Genomic DNA, 14,241 nt, shown 5'->3' with positions numbered 1-14,241 from the left:
AACTCTGAATGGGTCAAATATCTAGGGACAGCAGTGACTACATACATGTACATGTAAGACTATGAACGATGGAATATCCACGTACACTGTAAATTGCAATGACATACAGGTGTAGTATTCTAGTACATCACACATACTATGATTATCTCTATTACAATGTTCTTCTGCTGAAGTCAAATGTTTCAGACATCTATGAGATTCCTCGCTACTCAATGCATGCAATGAATCCCCAAATCTACATTATAGGTTGAATATACAATCTTTACCCCATTCACAAATAATCCTATGTTCAGTTTGTATGATTACACGACTGTACATTAATTGAATGTCATGGAAATGTATGCATTTATAAAACACAATTTTATAAAATCTACTAATTAACGTTCCGTTCATTCATTTTGATGTTGTTTGCTATGAATGTTTTTATATACATGTATGTTTTACTACTGTTTTCTAAAGGCACTAGTATGTGATGTCATCATTATGCTTTGATATACAGACATAACATGCTTTCATTACTTCTAAATAAATGTTTGTGTGTGAAGATGATCATCTAAAAATCAGTAGATATATTGGCTTTAATACTTAAAGATGACAGATGCAAACCAAATACATAATGCCAATATTAAAGTTTCTGATTATAAATACACATGCTCTTCCTTCATCTACCCTCAGTGATGTGAATACAACCATTATCCTTTGGGGGCTGTGCCACCCATGAAAATAGTCATATTCCCATCACCTCCGGGAACATACTAGTTTCCAACCAGACGCTCTCATGGCATTACGTATTTGTAGTTACTGTAGATGATGAGTACAACAGCCTTGACAATACACCTTGCGTACGTAATACATATTTTTAAACCAAGTCCTACACCATGCAAGTATGATGTATGTACACGCTGTTTCAAGAGCAACGACGCAATTTTCTCTCTCGTTAGAGGCTTCAGGCCCACGTCTTATAAAGAGGTACGATTGATCCAATTAAATCAATCATTTGATCCAATTCAATTGCAAGTCCTCCAACGCAAGTTTGCAGTCTCTTATCTCTTACATTATTGCAATTGATATCAACTCTTTATATTAAAGACACGGCCCTGAGGGGTGTTTCATGAAACAATTAGTCGGTGGTTTTCACCGACTAATATCATTTTCACCGACAATTCTTTTGTCACCGACTATTTTCCAGGACTGTGATTGGTCAAATTTAGTCAGCGCTGACTAAATTGTCGGTGAACATGATATTAGTCAGTGAAAACCTCCGACTAATTGTTTCATGAAACGCCCCCCAGATCTTCCATTTACTTGAAAAAAATCTTCACTAATGATCTACACTTCAATAAAAAAAAAACACTAATAATTTCATATTTTTCACAAAGATAAAAAAACGTTTTTTAATTGAGACTCACAGGTATTCCTCCGCGGAGGTTTCTGAATCATGATCCTAGGTTAAAAAGTCAAGGTGCGCAATCATCGACCGAATAGTTGTGCAGGTCTATCTACCAGATAGTTCAGTCAGGAAGGAACATACTTCCAGGAAGTCTAGCATTCCATATGTATTACACAACAAGACTAGGAGAGCTTAGAGCAGTAGGAAGTATGGCATCGTACTCAACAGAACAGACAATCGCTTACTGACTGGCCAATCTAGCATTCAGTATTGTATCCTAATTACCTGGCGTGAACTCAACTCTGTGCCTGGCTTCAACAAGCGCATAAAGAGATCTTAAAGTTGGCACGGAAATATCAAATCTTGAAATGATAACCTTGCAAATGTTTTAATTTTACCAGACAATGTGAAATCCTTGACATCATTCTCTGGGTACTTAAAATAATTTCCCATTAGTATCAACGTTGTGATTGGCTAAATTGCATTCAATGCTAAATACTAACACACATGTAATTAGCCATAAATATGTTGAGACATACACATGTACATGTACTTTCATGATGTTTCATTGCATTTTGTTATATTGTGAATTTTTAATGTTATGTACCGTAATTGTCATGTATGTTTTATAGGTCCACCCACTTCCCTCAAGCAATCGGTTTATCCGGTGTTAATGATCCAGTATAATTCTCATTGTATGTGATTTTTGTAATGAAATAATAAATTGAATTGAAATACATTGAAATGAATAATGTAAATGAATTTCATTGATACTAAGAGTATAGTTGGAACTGTGATCACACAAAAAATATGGAAAGTTGCCAATTTCGATATCATTGAAATAAGGTAGTCATTTCACTATTAACACCGCCTTTTGAGAGAGAGAACTTTCACGTTTCAGTTCCAATATAAACAATACATATGCTCTAAAATAGACTTTGTTACCCACTATCCGGTAATGTGCATATTTATGGCCTAGCTAGTCATAAAAATACTTTTCACAAAAGTAAACACATGATAAGATTCATTCCTCTTTTTTGAGACTTGAAAACACTGTGATGCGATTACTGATACACTAGAAACTAAACACTAGAGACAACGCCTTTTAAAGCAGATGTATGTTCATTCATTGACACGCATGCACAGTGTAGATAAACCTATAATTATCTTACAATCAGGAACTCTTCATGGAACAAATCTTAAAATTGCAATCGTATGTCACATCTACACATGATAATAAATCAACATAAAGGAAAATCTACAAGGAACTTTGGCAAATTGCAAAAATGATGTGAGCGTCAGCTGTGTTTAAACTGATTGCGGCATGAAACTTTCACATAATTATCTTAACCACTCACAAAATTTATGAGCATTTTATATACAAGTAATTTTCTGATTTTCTGACGGTAAACATACGTTTTTAGGTGGTCAAGCTTATGATGGCAGCAAGATGATAGAGACAAGTTACAATTAAAACTGAAATCATTCTCCCAAAACTAGAATTTGTATCGCTTCATTACTTTCCCCTTTTTTTTCTTTTTGGGTAAATGCAGATTGAATTTCTTACATTTACTTAAACTCTACTCCCCTTACAATACACTGAACAATTGAAATTCATGGAACTTTCCCATTTTTTGCTAAACATTTTAGAATACAACTAAATTCATGATGATTTCGAGCTACATGAGAGGACTTTCGAGATTAGATAATAAAAGAGAAAATAAATTTGTATCAGCAATCCTCAGCAAATGAAATCAGGTCCTTGCTCTATTAAAGATTGTTGCTTGATGAGTTTTTAATTCTAAGATAAAATACAGGTACATGTACAATTGTGTATGGTAATACATCAGTATACATATAAATCTTAAACAGAAGTTAATTTCTATATACAGTATTCAAAGGATTGAACTGAGTGATTCATATATTAACCCATATAATAGCTTCAACAACACCCCCCAAAAAAGGAAAGAAAAAAAAAAAGGAAGATTTGCTGAATACATACAATGAATCTGAACATGTAAATCTGAAACAAGGTTCATTTCTATATTCAAAGGATTGATGGCCTATTGCCTGCATGATCAGGGGGGATTCATTTTTTAACCCATAAAATAGTTTCAACAACAACACTACAAAAAAATATTTAAAAAAAGAAAAAAGAATGAAGATTTGTTGAATACATACCTGAGCATTCTAGACCCTGCTGTACCAGACCAAACATGAACTTTTCACATTTATCACACCATTGCATGGTAGAGAATGTCCTTTCTTTTAGCCTATGCTCAGTATTTGGATGGGTGCCTGGGCAAGACAAAACAGAATACAATCATTATTTAAAGAGAAGGTTGAGTTCTGGGGAGAGGTGAAATATAAATTATGAAGGTTACCATTCTTATTATGCGAGTGTGGAAGAACATCAGATAAAACATGCTCCACGAAAAGCATGGCTCTTCAAATGCCTTCATATTCTAAATATGGCATGTAAAAATCTGGGGTATGATTTTTACGCCACATGTTTGTGTAGTCCCATATACCGGTACATCTTTCTGTGTACAATGTTTGTAACTTTACCAAGACTTAGCCAAATTTCTTATCATTTTGATGATTCCAGAACCTTGCAATACACACAAATTCTTATATGCTAGATGATCAACCCTTTCTGGTCGATTCCACAACGTTTCTTTCACAATGCAATCGCATGACCATAACTGGTCTAAATCTTCAATGCACTTTCACCATCTTCAGAGTTCTATCATCCGTAGAAGACATGGTCATGGCCATATCTTCAGCATTTTCATTTTTTGTACATTAACGGTAATACAAAGTTTTGGTATGGGGTCATGAATTTGGTTCAAACGAACTTATTGGAAGCATATGTGATCCTACAGTATTCAGTGATTCTTGTCGCGGTTGAAATTGAGTCTAAAGTTATGAAATTGTAAATAATAAACTCTTTATCTTGTATACACCTGTACATGTACATGTAGCTCCCTCTCTAGGTCAAGATATTAATTAAGCTATAAACAATGTCTCTTGACTAAAATCAACCGATTAGCTATTCCTGTTTGGAAATTATATATCCCAACTACATATTCTAGGATTTTTATGGTTTCAGCTACCATTGTACGGCCGTATAAGTGATTTGAAATTTATAAACATTTTTACATTCAATTTTTCTCGAAAGCAGAAGTGTTTTAGGGGCTAATTTTCTAGTGCTTATAACAAAAAAGTTGTTGCATGCATACCCACTCTAAATTTAATTCTGAAACCCCTTCCAAAAAACTGTAAAGAATCACTGTATATGGACACATCTATGAAGTATGCAGATTGATTGAGTGACAATGAGTGCATCTGATGTACATGTACATACTACTCTTCTGCTATTGCGCAATAGGAACAACTCTTAGGGGATTTCTTCAAAGGCCCCAAAGGAATAATGTTCCAAAGTTCTTACACCAGGATTCTGATGGTAAGAAGGAATTGATAGTCTTCTGTTTGCTAAGTATATTGAGTCAGTCAGTCAGTTCAGTTTATATGGTGGTATTCAGTTGAACTTGTGGATGGTGTTTATGGACGGTAAAGAAAAAAAAAATCACAAGGGAAATTCCCTCCTATTAAGTGTAACCATTCAGGGCGGTTTTAGTCTTTCCCCCTACTTTATGAAAACATTCAAAATAACCAAACAAGAACACAGCCAATCCATTTTACAGAGAAACTCATCTACGATAACATGTACTGTACTGCTTTCAAATGAAAGGAAGTAGAAAAGAAAAAATAATAATAGGAAAACAAATAAGGATAAATATGAGAAACTCAAGTCGACTAATTGGCCTTGCCACGGATGTCTGCAAAGACTCTTTGATATTTACACCTTTAAGTTAACAAATGATATGATACACTTTTCTAAAATATTGGACAAATACATGTAGGAATAATAATAATAATAATAATAATAACAATATTTAATTTTTATATAGCGCTTAATACATATGTCTCTAAGCACTTTACAAATGTACTATTACCCCGGTCATTGTCATTACACTGCTACAGCTACAATGTTTTCCTACAACTTAGCAACAGCACTTTAAACAGAAGTGAAACTTCGAAGAATACGTGTTAATAACCACATAAAAAGTGTGATTAGAGGTCATTCATTTGTCTGCTCAAGCAAAGAAGGAAATTCGTCCTTCAAAAATGAAAAGAACTCAAGCATTAAAGCAGTATCCATGGACAGTTTATTCTCTTGGACAAGGAAATTTATTGTTAAGAAGATGAGGATCCGGTCTTAATAGCAAGTACAATGTAGGTGTACTCAGCATATGACGTGTATAGTAGTTTTAAAGTCCCTCTAAAGTGTTGGGAGCCCCACAAATTTGATGGTAAAATTTCACTTAAATTGTATCATGATGTAAAAGAGGATGTCTTTCAAGACACACTTTTGCAAAGATTTCCTCCAAAAAATGTGTTTGAAGACAAATATTGATACAAAAAATACATCATTTAGGTTTTCTGTTGTATAAGAAAAGTGGTCTTTACAGACAGGTGGTCTTTTGTGTACAGGTTCCTTTAGTACCGTTCAATGAGAAATCATTTTCAAGGGAAACTACAAATGTGGTCTTTGTAGACAGGTGGCCTTTGTGTACAGGTTCCTTTAGTACTGTTCAATGAGAAACCATTTTCAAGGGAAACTAAAAATGCGGTCTTTGTAGACAGGTGGTCGCTAAAGCAGGTTTGACTGTACTTACAATCAGGTATTGTAGGTAATGAGAAACTATTGTATTTTCAAGGGAAACTAAAAATGTGGTCTTTGTAGACAGGTGGTCGCTCTATACAGGTGGTCACTTAAGCAGTTATGACTGTACTTACAATCTAGTATTGTAGTAGGAGTATCTCCTTGACTCGCTTGGCTCCTAGAAGGTGCCATGCCACCGCTTCTCGTCCTAGACTTGCCCCAGCACAGCTCGTCACGGGCTATCAGGATACACTGCTGATGAAACTTATCAAGGACACTGATCGACTGCAGTCACAAAAGAGAAATATATATATGCATGTTTTCTTTTAATAACTATCATCTACATGTACATGTAAATAACACATAAACTACATGTAAACTACATGTAAACTAAATTTAAACTACATGTAAACTACATGTAAACTACATGTACATGCAACAGGTGTATTTATTCAGCTACTTCCATACCATAGAAAAGAAGTTACTTTTGTTCTTTTGGCAAAATTGAATATATAAACTCAAATTGTTTTCTGTTTTGGCTGATAAATGATTATGACTGAGAATCAGTTTCAAAACAATTTCATATTAGGACAGTCACTCCTAGCACTCTTGGTTTCATATCATTAAGCTACATGTACATGTAGGGTGTTATTTCAACGATGGAAAATTAGGCTCTGTATGTCTATTAATTTGACTTGCAACAGCAAAAAAATGATTAATTGCTGGCATTCAAACTTCCCTCTAATGTAATTCAAAGAACATTTTTTGGTGATGATTCAGTTCTTGGAAGCAATCCTTTGTAATGCAATCCATCAAAGTTATGTGTGTAATCGATTAGCATACTATAATTGTATTGGTGGTATGCACATGCAGTTTCTTTTCAGTGTTTGTAAGGTCTCTTAAGGTTCATTTAGGATATGCAGCGGTAAACAGCAGCAGTGTTTTTTGTTTAACATGTACATAATGAACATAATAACTGCATGCAAAAAAAAAAAGTCCTTTGCATATTCACTGAGCTCTATGTTATAAGATATGAAAGTGTAAAGCATATTACACACATCAGTGACATCACAGTCTAAAAAACACTATGGTCTACCATCTCATACCTCACTGAGGCTTTATCATCCCACCAGTCTACACTTGCAGGAGGAATTTACTAATGGATCAAACTTTTCAATAAGTAATCCATTGAAACCCATAGGATACCAAGCCCAGGATAACTCAGGCTACGGTTTATGAAAAATGAATGTCATACCTGTACCAAATCAAATGGTATCAAAAGGATAAACTGCAATTTCAATTCCAGAAATAAAACATCATCTTTATTCAAAACAAATTTGATAGTAGAGATGTGATAACATTGATAATAATTATATGTTCATTTACATGTATATACATGTACATGTAGCATGATGGTTCGAAACCAAGTGCCTTTTGGTAAGGTTTAATAATCCTCATTACCAAGTCCCTCGGAGAGGACTTAAAGCCATCGGTCCCCTGGTTGCTGACATACATGTACAAGCACAAGCTTTCTTTAATAGCAGTCAGGTAAAACAAACAAACTAACCAATACTATACAAATACTCTACTGCATTTAATACAATTGAGCGTTCTGAGAAATTCTTCCAATCGGGTACCAAATGTACAGTACTTCACCTGGGTGGAGAGTGGCAAATGTAGATCAATGTCTTGCCAAGGGACAATAGTGATAAGGAAGCGAAAAGTAGCATAACATACCTGTAAGAATTCTTCACTGAGCGAGATTAACTTAGCGCCCTCTATATTCTTTGCTCTGAAGAGTTCTCCATACCGATACATGTTGGTTACTGCCATCCAGTTCAGCACATCCTCCACTCCCCAGTAGTCAACAAACTGCATGAGAGTAAGATAATCATTTAGAAAAAAAGTTATGAACAGTTTGAAATCACTTTAATAAACTTTCTCACACCACAATGATGTGGCTTACACTGAAATAAATGTTGAAAGTAAAAAGTAACTGTTACTCTACCATGGCTAGAATGTCACTTTTAATACCAGGTAACATTACATGCAACAGTTCAATCTCCCATAATAGATACGTTTTTATTTAAGATTACCTATTGTTGAATTCCTATTTTTAAATGTCCATTTCACCTGGTGTAAATAGAAAATTTCTCATAATCTTTCTGACCCGAACATGCAAACTTTTAGGTACATGTTTGTAGAAAGTCAATACAAAACTATGTCACGTTGTCTCATTGTGTAGAAATATATTGAGGCATTGGGGCCAGTGACCAGTTTTCAGAAATCTGGCCCCGGTTTAAAGGAAGACCGTTGTGACTCATGGCCTATTTCAAACAAAGCAGTGACAAGAAAAAAGTGAAAAGTGAAAAAAGTAAAAGTGAGTAATGTTCTCCTATGTATTGTCGATGTTCTATACAGTACGAGTATCATGTATTGTACTTTGAAACATAAATTATATCACACTGATGGACATTATGTTTGTTTCAAATATGTATGTTTGAAGTATGAAAATAGAAATCAATAAATCAAATCAAATCAAACCAAATCAAAGCAGCGACTAGAAAGTGCACTCACCTCTTCCCTGAAGGGGTCATCTCCTGGCTGTAAGAGCTCTTTCTCATACTTTTCAGCAAACGGTGCGCACATCTTGTGAAAAAGATTGCGACAGTTGGGGTACCTGACCGCTATCGCACCACTACCCCATATGTAATCTTGACCTGGAAGTAGAATCAATTCAAATATTAGCATCATGACTAGGAAGAGTTTATACATGAAGATCATTGTTGCATAAAAATACTATGTGTTGATATGGGCCCCATCTTATGACAACGAGCTGCGATTGATCCTAATCAGAAGCAAGTCGTCTAATCAATCACAAGTTTGCAGTCCCCCATCTCTTTAGTACATATTTGAGAATAATCAACTCTTTATAAGACGGGGCCCAGATTTACAGAAATCTGATTCAAACACATTTTCATAATTTTGTAGGCTATTAATGGTGTGCACACGTGACATGTACAATTGTACACTGTACATGTACAAATGTACACTCCCTAAGAAATGGACATAGTGCACACTTGTATGGGCTTAAAATTCAGTGCCCAGGGTAACAATAATTTACTTTTTGGTGCTTAGGGGGGGGGGGGGGTGTTATTATCATCATTACTAATGTACTATTAAGGTGATACCACTTTGAAGAAAAACAAAATAGAAGAATGGGCCATATGATGGTACATTAATCCTCTTAAACACATCCCACATGTTTGTACACAATGTACATTGTACGCAGTCACTATATCATATGCAAAAGAAATCACTGAAATTACAGTATCTGTTACAAACGAAAGACGTACATGTATTATAAGTAGGAATATTGATTTTGTGAGATGATACTTACAATGTTGACAAAACTCGGGATTGACGATTCCTTGATTGACTAATCCCTCTTTGGCTTCACCTGGCAATTCAAATTGAGATATACATTATATTATGAATAAATGTTGCATTAAATTACAAGTAGTCAATAATACTTGTTTTAATATTTAAAAATTTACTTGCAGTGAACTAAATTACAATACAGGTTTTATTTAAAAGCTGGGGATGAACAGACAAAAATAACAACAACAACAACCAGACAAGGAAGGGAAGAAGAAGTAGTAGAAGAAGAAGAAGAAGAAGAAGAAGAAGAAGAAGAAGAAGAAGAAGAAGAAGAAGAAGAAGAAGAAGAAGAAGAAGAAGAAGAAGAAGAAGAAGAAGAAGAAGAAGAAGAGGAAGAAGAGGAAGAAGAAGAAGAAGAAAAAAGAAGAAGAAGAAGAAGAAAAAGAAGAAGAAGAAGAAGAAGAAGAAGAAGAAGAAGAAGAAGAAGAAGAAGAAGAAGAAACAGGAGAAGAAGTAGAAGAAGAAGGAAAGGAAGGAAAGAAGAAGTAAAAAAAAGAGGTAAAAAAGAAGGAAGAGAAAAAGGAGAAGAAGAAAGAAGAAAGAGAAAAGAAGAAGAAGATGATGAAATAAAATAGTGCTTTTAGTCCAAAAGCACTGTGTTACATAATTATCATTATCATCATTATCAACATCATCATCACTATTAGAATTGTTTACAGCACTGGCGACAATATCAGAAAGAGTGGCTGGATTACATAAGAGAACTCAGAAAATCCCTGTATAACTAGGCACAGTAAAATCATGATTCCCCAGTACATGCAGAACCAAGTAAAACCTTTTTATTAGTTCTAAAAAAGAACACAATACCGAGAATCACACCTGAACAAAGTATGATTAATTATTAAAGTTGGTCAGGTTTTATGATGTTAGAATATGTCAGATTTGCAATTATGTACATGTACAGCAGTAGGTAAACAGACATGGAGTTAGTATTATCACAACCAATGTCACTGGTTAATTTACGATTTTCATTAATTGCTCATTTACACTTGGTAGACGTGTCTTTGCTCTCTGTTTAGCTAGCTAATTAATTACATGTGATGTACCGTAATATTGGTTCTTGACAAACATCATTAGGAACAGATCATGCAAACAAAGCACTACAGACAGTGATGTGGGTGACTGTATAATACTTCCTTGTTCCTCTATCCAGGCTAGAGCTGGGATGATTCTCAACTGTCACTTTTTTTTTTAATTGTTGATATTCTGAACCTCTATCTTTTGTTTTATCTGAGGGTGCGTTTATTGTGTCTGCCACTAGATACATTGTATGTACATATCGAACCCCACTATCGAACCCCACTATACGAACGTGATTTGCGGGATGTCGCGTTTATCATCAAGATAAAGGCCTTGTCTCTGTGCAGCTGCTTTGCGCTGTTTGACCCGGGAAGCAGACAGTTTCTCGGAGGTCAACTAGATGGACGAACCGGAAATTAGCCTGGGAAGGTCCGTTTTCTATGTGGGGTTCAAAACAGCTTTGCGTTTATCATGTCTCAGAAACGTGATTCTGGCTGTACAGGTATGTCACATTCAAAACGCACTTTTTTTTGGCGTTACATTATGCCCATATCTAAAGACATTTGAAAAATGCTTTGTGTTTACAGGGTGTACATACATCTATCACCTTAAAAATTTGCCTGAAAGACGTTTGAGAAACCTGATTCTAGGCAAGAAATTGGTCAATAAACGCTCCCTTATTATCTTACATCTTGAGTCTGGAGCCGAGTCTCAGGAGGCTTTGCAGTGTGACACAATTTCATATCTTTATTTCTTACACATGAGGAATTTAAAATACATATCATATACTGCACATGTACAGCACAGTGTATAGGCCTATTAACCTATAATACACATGATTCGTACCATGTTTCTTGAATATGTTTCTAAAGTCTTGAATATGTTTCTAAAGTCAGAATAAATATTAAAAAACAGAGGAGCCTATACAATATTTCTCAAGCAAAATTTGCAAAGGAAATGGATTTCAATATCAGATTTCAATATTCCTGGATATCATGATAAATAAAGACCATTCAGTTCCTGTTTTTGAATGCATTTCATACCTGTACATGTACATGTACATGTATCAAGTTAAAGGTAAAGACCAGTATTGGATACGCCCCAATTTCAAAAAATGAAATGGAAGCTCTCATTACCGATCATGTGAAAGAATATGTTTTTACTAATACATGATGATAAAAAATTTGCCAGGAAACCGCCTACTAATTCATATATTTGGTAAATTTGTTTCTCTCATGGTCTGTGAGAGATATAGGGTAGTCCCATATACATCTTTCTGTGTATAGTGCTTGTAACTTTACGAAGAATGGGCCAAATTTCTTATCATTTTGATGATTGCAGAACCTTGCAGATGCTAGATGCTAGATGATTAACCTTTTCTGATCGATTCCACAACGTTTCTTTCACAATGCAATCGCATGACCATAACTGGTCTTTATCTTTAAAGGTTAAAGCATGGACAAACATTAGGCGTGTCTTCATCAGCTCGAGATTCGACCTCGAACCTGAAACTCGACCTTGAGAAATTAGCTCGAGATATTTTGCTCAGCGTTTGCGCATAGTGCGAGTCTTCGGGCTGGTGAAGACGTACCTGACAAATAACGGGATATTTTGCAAACTATCCCAAGATATCTTGGGATGATTATCCCGACCAAATATCCCACTAATTGCAACTTCGGGCTGATGAAGACGTGAACTAACTGGATAATTTGCGATCAGGATAGTTGAAATAGCGGGATATTTGGCAATCTCGAGCTGATGAAAACAGGCCTAATCTATGATTCTACACTACAGCAGGGGACTTTTTTCTGATTGTTAAATAAAATGAAAGACAGAGCCCAGACAGGTACAGGTGTATGCTCTATTTTCATGGCAACTGAGTCACACTTGAGTTCACTTGCTTTCCCTAACCTGCGGAAAACACAGAAAACACTTCCTTTCTATTCTTACACTGTAGTTTGAACTTTTCAGTGCAGTAAGAGTACAGTTCTTCCTCTGAAACGACTATGAAAATGCTCTTATTATCCCCTAAAATATCATATCTTTATAGTTTCATCACATCTACAATGATCTACAATGTATTTTGCAGTAGAGGCATTTACTGCAGCAACAAAACATGTACAATGTATACTATCAAACCTGCTTTAAAGACCTCCCCTGCCCGATAAGCTTACATTTTAAACAGTACATACAGCATGTACAGTACATCATAACTGAAAATGAAAATCATGTTTTCCTTTACATGTTCATGTACATGTAAATACCTCAAAGACTACATGTACATCAGCAGAAATGTATCAAAATAGAACAAAATTTATGATGCAAAAGCTGGACATACAAGTTTAAAAAAATAAATAAATAAATCAGATGCCTGCAATTACCGGTAGTCCAGAACCTGGCCAGTTTTTCTAAATACATGTATACACAATGTACATACATGTAGTAGTGTGTATATTTTGCAATCTCTCATCCTCTACCTGCTACTAGCCGAGGATTGCATGACCCACACATTTTTGCAACCAGCCTGAAAACCATGTGTACGAATTTGGGGCAACACCATTTTGGGCTTGTGACAGGTAGGGAGATTCTTTTATACTAAACTCGGGCCTCGGGATTGCTCTCAGAATAAAAAATTCTAGACTAGCTAGAAATGGGAAGTGGAGCATGAAAACAGATATTGAAAGACTTTTTGTCACTATTTTTATATTCACTAATACATGTTCCAACTGCTCTTTTGAATAAAGTACAAGCAAGTGTACTCGTGTGCAAATAACTTGTGTGGCTTCTAAAAATGATGCAAGCTTGCAGGGGGAAATCCCTTTTAATAGGATGTAGACATCTAGTACACACATGTACAGTGTACATGTACATGATAAATATAACTCAACTAACACCTTTCATATTGTCATCAAGGAAACGAATGTGTATCTTCCAACCTTTGAATTAGTGTACATGTAGGTACATGTTGTTCAAATTGGGATGATGTTACAAGTGAACTACAATAAACAATAAACCACAAGGAAGAAGGAACCAGATCCATTCATCATGTACATCTCGACCAAACTCACAACATACATGTATGTACAAAAATAGGGATAGCCTTTCATATTTCCCTGTACTATATATACATAGTTTGTAAACAAAATTGATAGAGATGGAATTTTATTTGGCTAAGTGGTAAAACTTCTCTCTGATCACATCCTACATGTACATGTACATGTAGATTCTGTCATGTTCAGTGACTAGGCGGTGTCAGACAGAGGCCAAATATCTAGAAAATACCTTTCTACATCATTCGCTGTCTGTCATCAATTATCCCGCAAACAATCCAGTGAAAAACCCTGTGAAAAATTCTCCCTTAATTTTATCAAAAAGTTTCACAGGATGTTTCTGTCTGTCACCTACGTTTAAGTGAGTTATCTAGATAGCTATTATTCAGGTAATTCAAGATCTGGTCTGCAGGCTGAGATGTACAGTATAATGAGGAGCTATCCCATACATGTATGGGCTTTTCAAGTTTACAACACAGATGCACCGCATCTCAGCCATGTACAACTTCATCGTCGAAAGGGTTCATGACAAAAAGACATATTCATCTAGCATTATTTTCTTCCATTGGAGCGACAAAGGCATTATCTCATATACTTGAACACAACCCTGT

General features: G+C 35.2%; 1 protein-coding gene across 1 annotated transcript in view; it reads right to left on the bottom strand.

Moving 5' to 3' along the window:
• LOC588766 (phosphatidylinositol 3-kinase regulatory subunit gamma) overlaps positions 1 to 9,599 on the bottom strand; it is a 46,413-nt gene extending 36,814 nt beyond the window's left edge. The window contains exons 1-5 of the mRNA XM_030996834.1: positions 9,520 to 9,599; positions 8,697 to 8,839; positions 7,857 to 7,991; positions 6,254 to 6,404; positions 3,572 to 3,688 (exon numbers count right to left, since the gene is read on the bottom strand). Coding sequence (XP_030852694.1) covers positions 3,572 to 3,688; positions 6,254 to 6,404; positions 7,857 to 7,991; positions 8,697 to 8,768 — 475 coding nt within the window. The 5' untranslated portion in view covers positions 8,769 to 8,839; positions 9,520 to 9,599. The remainder of the gene's footprint in view (positions 1 to 3,571; positions 3,689 to 6,253; positions 6,405 to 7,856; positions 7,992 to 8,696; positions 8,840 to 9,519) is intronic.
• Positions 9,600 to 14,241: the final 4,642 nt, after the last annotated feature.

Source organism: Strongylocentrotus purpuratus, unplaced genomic scaffold, assembly GCF_000002235.5.
Source record: "Strongylocentrotus purpuratus isolate Spur 01 unplaced genomic scaffold, Spur_5.0 spur5_scaffold_3, whole genome shotgun sequence".
NCBI lineage: Eukaryota > Metazoa > Echinodermata > Echinoidea > Camarodonta > Strongylocentrotidae > Strongylocentrotus > Strongylocentrotus purpuratus.
The sequence above is the reverse complement of the archived record's forward strand: the minus strand, read 5'-3'. Positions and strand labels throughout refer to the sequence as shown.